Genomic DNA, 8,761 nt, shown 5'->3' with positions numbered 1-8,761 from the left:
CTTTTGGTCCTCCTCGGCCTCCGTAACCTGTTGGTTTGCCTTGACTCCAGGGACACTCCCCAAGTGCCACCTGTCACCTGGTGCCGTCAACTACGGATCCCGTTGCCGTACCTGTACGGGCTGATTTGTAAGTTAATAATCACGTCTGTTCTATTAGTAACAATACATAAAAACATTTTTTACCGTGTAACTAGATTATAACACGCAAAAGCTCTTTATACTAGATTTAGCGTTTTATCCCCAAAAAAAACAACTGTATGTAAGTGATTCTGCAGGTTAATCTGTGTATTGCCTGATGAAGACATGGGTACAATGTCGCAACGTGTAGCCTCATACAAATAAATACCCTTTTATTTATGGTAATTTTTTTAAACTTATGTATAGCAGTGCTACTTTTTGGTCCTTTCTTTCCTTCCCCAAATAATTCTTCTACCTATTGCTGTAACATATTGTGTTACCGGAACAGACCGCGGCAGTAGCATACGCTTTAAACCTTTCATCCTTGCTTACATCAGTGTTGTGTCTGAATTAACCCAACTCCTACAGGTGAGCACTTTACTGTTGCTACCTTTGTACCATTCTCTCTGTTTTACCTGCACTATGTGGCGCCGTGCAATTTTCTTTTTTCTCCCTACAGACCAGCACTAAATCCTGTCATTGATTTCTACCTCTGAACTAACAGAATTCTAACCATCAAGTGATTCAAGATCTTTAATACTTGAAAAAACATTAAGCACAATAGCAAATTAGTCTTTCTATAAGCATGTCAGACAATTTATTTTATCAGCATTTTACTGGCTCCTATAGATCTTTCAGGGAGTCAATATTATCTGAATAAATTATAATTGCTTAACATTTATTACAAAGGCATCCATTTTATTAACCATTGAAGTGAAAACAAATACATTGTATAATATTTCCAACATATGTATATTTGCATTACATAAAGAAAATTAAAAAGACCAATAGAAATATTCAGTTGAACGCTCCTCTTTGTAATTTCTTTTGGATTTTTCTAAAGATCTGCCATAAGATATTATTACTTTTGTGATTCTCTATTTAGATATTGTATTAGTAACACAATGACAATAGAAAAAACGATTCCTTAATTGTAAATGTAATTCAAATGTCAACTGAATATCTAGAAGAAAGCAATGATTGATGGGGAAGGATTAATCTACCAAAACCTTGCATTTTCATCTTGATATTACTCTCTCATAATAATAGTAAAAATAAAAAAAATCATGAACCCCTTAATAATGTAATAATGCAGCCTATTTTAGACCAAAGGACGCAGCAATTGTTATTTTTTTTTCTTTCATTTATTAATCTTTGCATTCCAAAAGCTACAACTTTTTTATTTTTATGTCAAAGTAGCCACATAAGGGCTGATTTTTGTTTGGGGACAAGGTGTATTTAAGTCGCACCATTTTGGGATGTACATAACATATTGTATAACTTTTATTAACTTTTATTTTTGAGGGTAGATAAGAAAAAAAAGAAATTCCACCAAAGATTTTGGCTTTTGTTTTACAGAGTTCGCCATGCACTATAAATGACATGATACATTTATTCTGTGAGTCCCTGCGATTTTGGTAACACCAAATGTTTATAGTTTTTCTGTTTTTTTACTTTTTCCAAATGAGAGTTTTTTAGAAAATAATTTTTCTGTGTCACTGCATTCAAAGACGCCTAATATTTTTATTTTTCTGTCAAAAGAGCTTTATAAGAGCTTCATTTTTTTTTTGTGGGACGAGTTGTTTTCATTGGTACCATGTGGCAAACATTTTTTTGATCACGTTTCATTCAGTCTTATGGGAGGAAGGATGCTAAAAAAAAACAACCGTAATTTTGGCATTGTTTTTTAGTTGTTTTATTTTTTTACAGGGTTCACTGTGTGGGTTATTTATTGTGTTGATTTTATTGTACGGGTCGTTATGAACGCAGCGATACCAAATATGTATATTTTTATTATTTTCACATTTTGTTTACAGGGAAAAAAATATGACTTTTTTATACTTATGATATAATTTCAAAATCTTTTTTATACTTATTTTTTCCTTCCTTTTTTTTAGTCCCACTAAGGGACTAGAACAGCTGACATTCTGGTCATTAACATAATACTCATCAAAACTTCTGTACTTCAATGTATCGTACTATATTTGTCAGTGTACAATTGACATGCCGCGTTCAGCATTGGCCGCAGCATCTTAGGGGTTAACGGCCGAGAGCACAGTTATCTCTGATCTCGGCCGTTAGAGCGGGATGTCGATTGTATATTACAGCCAACACCCGCAAGTGATGGTGACAGTTTATCTCCCGAGTTTGCATCGTCCCAGTGCCATGATAGTACAACGGCTTGTGTTTACTAACTGCGAGCCACGATGTACTATTATGGAGCAGGGCGGGAAGGGGTTCAATTTCATTATATATAGTTTTTACATATATTAATTGCTTTAATTTGTAACTGGCTGTTTCACTATAATAAATTATTTCTAAAGTCAACCTATAGAAGTTCTTTAGCAGAATGTGTCCAAAAAGTGAAACAAAGAGGTTGTCTCAAGAAGATAACCCCTTTATATACTCAATTTGGCCCATTGTTCAGCTGTTATCCCCCAAAAAAGCATCAGTATCTGCCCATGAATTTAGAAATGTATGTGAAATTTTGTATTACACACCATCCATTCAAATGACTATAATACATGGATGGGTAAGCCAGAGCGACTGCCACTCTTTTTGACTCATAGACTAAGGTCCCGAGCAGTTGAGTCCCCTCTATGACACCCATATGCCCTAATAGGATAAATGGAGAAGGTATTGTTGAGAGACAAACCCTTTGGTTAAAAGTGAATTGTAAGGCAAGGAAACATTCTTTCTTCTAGGAAACTTGGATATGATGATAAAGGGAGTAGGACCCAACTAGTACTAAAGCTATAAAGGCATTACCAAGCTCATAAGGTGGAAGCCTCTGTGACCTAGATAGTTCTAGATGGAACATGTGGAAGAGACTAACATATGACTTCAGAATCAGACTACGCAGGTTTTTTTTGTAGTATGTAGCCATGGAGACATGTGGGTCTGCATAGAAGCTGTATACACAAAACAGCAGATTTTTAATTAATAAAGCAGGATTGCTTAATTTTTTATTTTTGTGTATTGAAGCATTTAAAAATGGTTAAAATATTGTACATATCCTTTTAATAACTCATCAAATAAACATGAATTATCTGGTTCTTCCATAGAATTGGTTCTTCTAGGCCTAGGTCTATCTTGTCTAACTTCACCTCCATAACCTTATAATTCAAGCAGTAAGAGTCCAGCACCTTCTCTAGGGGTCTACATGGACTTTACATGGTCTCTGTGGATTTGACAAGGTCTACATGGACTTGACAAGGTCCACACGGACTTGACAAGGTCTACACGGACTTGACAAGGTCTACACCGACTTTACAAGGTCTACACGGACTTGACAAGGTCTACACGGACTTGACAAGGTCTACACGGACTTGACAAGGTCTACACGGACTTGACAAGGTCTACACGGGCTTGACAAGGTCTACACGGGCTTGACAAGGTCTACACGGGCTTGACAAGGTCTACACGGACTTTACAAGGTCTACACGGACTTTACAAGGTCTACACGGACTTTACAAGGTTTACATATATTTTACAAGGTCTACATGGACTTTACAGGGTCTACCTTCATTTTTACAAGGTCTACATGGCTTTTTCATAAGTCTCAAATTAGCAACTCAACCCATGGCCAACCCTGTGCTTCATTCTCTTAAATTTGACTAATGTTTGCCTAATTTCCTTTGTTCTGAGGAAATAAATTATGGGATTAGCCATATGTGGGATAACAGAATAAAGGAACAGAAGGAGAGCAGTGATATCTGGCTTAATTATTATTACAGGAATGTTATAGACTATGTAGACAAAGACTCGAGGAACATAATACAAAGCTACCACCAGCAGATGGGTTGTGCAGGTGTAGATGGCTTTCTGCCAATTTTCAGAGCGAGATGATGTGGAGATTTCCACTATGATCAAGATGTAGGACAGCAAAATCACTCCTAAAGAAACTAGGAGCACCACCATAGCACTCACAAAGGCAACTTTCCTCATGTAGGTGGTATCTGTACATGCTAATGCTGAGATTGCCGCATGGGTACAAAATAAGGTGTTTATCTTGTTGCCGGATGGGCCACATAAAACTATTTCTGAAGCCTGAATAGAAATAGTTGCATTGGTAGATGTTGCTACAAAAATCCAGAGAATGGCGCAAATTCCGACAATTTTCTTGTTGGTAATAATCAAGGTGTATCTCAGGGGCTGGGAGATAGCAACATAGCGATCCACCGCCATCAGCATCAGCAGGTAGGAATCAAGACTTCCAAGGTAATGGACACAAAACATTTGGAAGACGCACACTTTAAAGTTAATAGATGAAGATCCAAACCAGTATCTGGCAATGAGTTTCGGTAATGTAACCGTATCAAATAAAAGATCAGAGGTGGCAAGGTTGGCTATTATCAGATACATAGGCTGATAAAGGTAAGCATTTAGCATGACCAAGCAAATAACGCAACCATTGGCGGTCAACGAGAACACGTACACCAAAAACATCACAGCAGACACAAGGTTGTGCAACTCTTCAGGAATTCCCGGAAATCCAACCAATATAAGTTCGGAAATTACAGTTTGATTTGTCATTTTCTGCCCCAAGAATCTTGTTAAAAAAGACCTAGAAGAAAATATGCAACAGAATTCTCATATTATTATTATATGGTCACAAAATACATATTCTGTCTGAAATATAGGAGGGAACAGATGGGTCATGCTTCAAAAACTGGGCTTAAAATGTCGGCCGGAAGATGAGATTTTGAATTTGATTGAACGGATGCAAATAAATTTAGGCGTCAAATTTGATTTTGAAAATTTATACTTCAAATTTAAATTTGCAGTAGGTTAAAATAGGTTCTAGGTTCAGGCATTGTAAAAGTACATTTTATAGAGAAGACCTCATTTAGTTTCTTAGTCTTTGTATAAGATTAAAAAAGAAAGTAAACTTACAATAGAGGAAAAGCGAGCGGCGGAAAATAAAATTTTTATATAAATGACAGCAAAATGTTGTAAATTGTTTTATTATAGTTTGCATTTGCCCTTTTTTACCTTTTTTTATTTTTTGTATTTTTTTGCGCTGGTTTCTTTTTTATACGTGTGAATATAACATTTGTAATTCCATATTTTGTGGGAAATTGAAAATCTAGAATTATAAATCTTCTTTTAAATCATTACATCAAATCATAAAATAAAACCATTTACATATAACACAGTATAATCATACATGAGAACTTCATATTATCATTACATGCCCAGAAAGGGTTATGGTCACGCTGCAATCAGAGTATACATTCGGTGCAGGAGAAACGCACACACCATAGATGCCAAATGTTTCCATAGGGTATAATGGGCTGGACATACTGTATGCCAAAAAAGTGTTCGATCGGCATACCTTTGAGTGATGCGCGTTGGTTTACCTTTTTTTATTGCATCACAAATGATAATAGAATCTGTTTTTTTAATGCAGATTCATCACACACCAAAACCAGAAAAAACTTATATATTGCATGGGGGTAAGTTTTCTTACACAGGGAGTATATGAACATCGTATACATTTTACATACATCAGGAGATTTTCCTGGCGCATGCGCCAAACATATAACAAGGGGGGGGGGATTGGAATACGGGAGATAATTCAACTTGGGTTGAAGGAATACAGTAAGACCGGGGACTATGTATAATTCTGGATTTTCTATAGTTTCTCAGTATTGAGATGTTTTTTATGGGGAGCCTCAACATTAAGCAACAATAAGTCATCATGGAAAAAATTGGTTCCAGATTTGCATATAAGTAAGACAAGTTGTATATTAGCAACATATATATTTATGAATACCTATATAGTAACAGACCAAACGATAAACGTTCACGATAAACGTCAACACATATCAAAAGAAAAACAAAGAATGAATACCCATGACCCAGGACATATCACACATCCCAAAAAGGGACAAAATCAAACACCAAGCACACAAGTATGACTTGTAATAATGGCAATACTTTATTAAATATACATAAAAACATGTTAGCCATCAGGACCTAAAATAAGACATACAATTAAAATTCATGGATGTGGAGAACACAAGAGCTGTAACAAGTAAAGACTACTCAAGAGGCAAAGAAAAGCATAATAAACAATTCAAAGAACAACTTGCAAATAAAGAAGTTCAAAAACCACAATGTGGTACATGCAGAGTGCCTGCATAATAGAGAAAGTAATGAGCCAAACAGAGTACATAGCGAGCAGAACCCACCCACACTGGTATATGTGTGAGTGTAAAGATATAGTGACCAGGGGTAACCGCAAATCAAATCCGGTCCCAGGACTTATACCAACCGGTATATTTCATAATCAGCCTAAAAGTGGACACCACACCACGAACCCCAACGCACGTTTCGCGGTAGCTTTCTCAAGGGGTACTGACAGGAGAGGTATCTGGCACTGTATTTGTACTGGATGGTGGGAGGAGTTAATTCAGCCAAAGGCCAGTAGTGGCCAACTACTACAGGTGAATAGTATTAAGGATTGAAGTGATGCAGCAGGTGTATGCACCACTGAATACCAAGGATATAATTACCTGAGTGGTGTTATTTCAGAGGCAACACGGCCAGAGTCAAACCCTAAATCTATATAAAACATATATAAACATATATATTTAACCTGTACACCAAGCATCACCTGGAGAATCTGCACTGGGAGAAAATGGTCTATAATTCAACATTGCTAGAAAAAGTAAAAAATGTCCCAGGGTGGTAACACCACAGATTTGGTCAACTTGGGCAATTATTGATTGTATCAGACGACATTTAGTAAATGTGAATAAAAAAAGTAAAAACAAAGATTCAATTGTAATAATGTAACACATGAAAAAGAAAGAAGCAGAACAGGGAAAGTGATTGATGCGTTAACCAAGTCAAGCTGAACTGTCCTCTAGAAGCACAAATGGCTCCACTGGAGATCTATCTTAGTTTTGACATACTATGAGAAGATCCCGCTTGTTGGAACAGACCATTTTGGAAGAAGATGTGAAGACTATAAAGGAAGAAGTGCAAGATGAAAGGAGACAACCACAAAGCCCATGGAGGCTAAAGACCCAAACATTTCACAGTGACCAACGTTATTGACCACATGGTGAGTAATAATATTGTAACGCTTCATATTTGACTGACAGCCCAAGAGTGTACCTGGATGTAGGTTCCTGACTACCATATGCAGGAACTTGGGTGTTGGCTCAAGAGCAGTGATGAAGACTAGCACAGCGGAACGAGAACAGACTTCAGTTACACTATGCAAATGTGTCGGAAATGCCGTTGTGCGCCAGCACAGGGGAAGCTTGGCAGCAGGCAAGAAAGATGAATGACAGAGACCGTTATTGAGTTGGTGCAGGCTGACCCGGGGTGCAGATTGTAAGAAATTTCTCATTCTTCCCCCTTAACCCCCAAAATAAAGTATTGATTTTGCTGGTTGGATTCCCAGCTCGTGGTCCCAAGAATAGTCCCCAATAGTAGCGGGTCTAAATAGTATAGTGGTCAAAGTGATCCCCGGTCAGTAACAGGCGGAGAATGTCAGGTCAAGAAATCAGGAGATAAGGTCAGATTTAGGCCAGAGGTCGGTACACAAATTATCAGATCAAGAAAAGCCGAGTCAAACAAAGGAAATCAGAGGGAATGACAGTAAAAAGAGGCACGCACAGGCCATAGAAGGGAGCTGTGGCATCGCCAAGACAACAGGACGCCACAGCTATGAAAGCTCCACTGGAGGGCGATGTACCTTCACAAAAAGCATAAAGGAAATTAATTTTTGAGGTGTTGTTATTTTTTTAGAATCTTTAACTTCACCAAAAGAATTATAATTGTTTTTATTTTTCTCTATCCCAGTATATCTCTAGTATATGTCTATATATATATGGTATATCTCAGTATATCTCTAGTTTGTCTATATATATATATGGTATATCTCAGTATATCTCTAGTATATGTCTATATATATATGGTATATCTCAGTATATCTCTAGTATATGTCTCTATATATATTGTATATCTCAGTATATCTCTAGTATATGTCTATATATATATGGTATATGTCAGTATATCTCTAGTATATGTCTATATATATATATATGGCATATCTCAGTATATCTCTAGTATATGTCTATATATATTAGAGATATCTCAGTATATCTCTAGTTTGTCTATATATATATATGGTATATCTCAGTATATCTCTAGTATATGTCTATATATATATGGTATATCTCAGTATATCTCTAGTATATGTCTATATATATATGGTATATCTCAGTATATCTCTAGTTTGTCTATATATATATGGTATATCTCAGTATATCTCTAGTTTGTCTATATATATATATGGTATATCTCAGTATATCTCTAGTATATGTCTATATATATATATGGTATATCTCAGTATATCTCTAGTATATGTCTATATATATTGTATATCTCAGTATATCTCTAGTATATGTCTATATATATATGGTATATCTCAGTATATCTCTAGTATAAGTCTATATATATATATGGTATATCTCAGTATATCTCTAGTATATGTCTATATATATATGATATATCTTAGTATATCTCTAGTATATGTCTATATATATTGTATATCTCAGTATAT

At 35.9% G+C, this 8,761-nt stretch overlaps 1 protein-coding gene across 1 annotated transcript; it reads right to left on the bottom strand.

Moving 5' to 3' along the window:
* Positions 1-3,744: 3,744 nt before the first annotated feature.
* LOC142740333 (olfactory receptor 1E16-like) lies at positions 3,745-4,719 on the bottom strand. The gene has a single exon (XM_075849881.1). The coding sequence runs from the start codon at positions 4,711-4,713 to the stop codon at positions 3,745-3,747; it is 969 nt and encodes a 322-aa protein (XP_075705996.1). The 5' UTR covers positions 4,714-4,719.
* Between the last annotated feature and the right edge of the window lie 4,042 nt (positions 4,720-8,761).

Source organism: Rhinoderma darwinii, chromosome 2 (assembly GCF_050947455.1).
Source record: "Rhinoderma darwinii isolate aRhiDar2 chromosome 2, aRhiDar2.hap1, whole genome shotgun sequence".
Taxonomy (NCBI): domain Eukaryota; kingdom Metazoa; phylum Chordata; class Amphibia; order Anura; family Rhinodermatidae; genus Rhinoderma; species Rhinoderma darwinii.
Note: the sequence above shows the minus strand (reverse complement) of the source record. Positions and strands in the feature narration are given on the sequence as shown.

Coding starts and splice junctions, on each gene's coding strand:
- LOC142740333 (XM_075849881.1), bottom strand. CDS start 4,713: ATGACAAATCAAACTGTAATTTCCGAACTTATATTGGTTGGATTTCCG.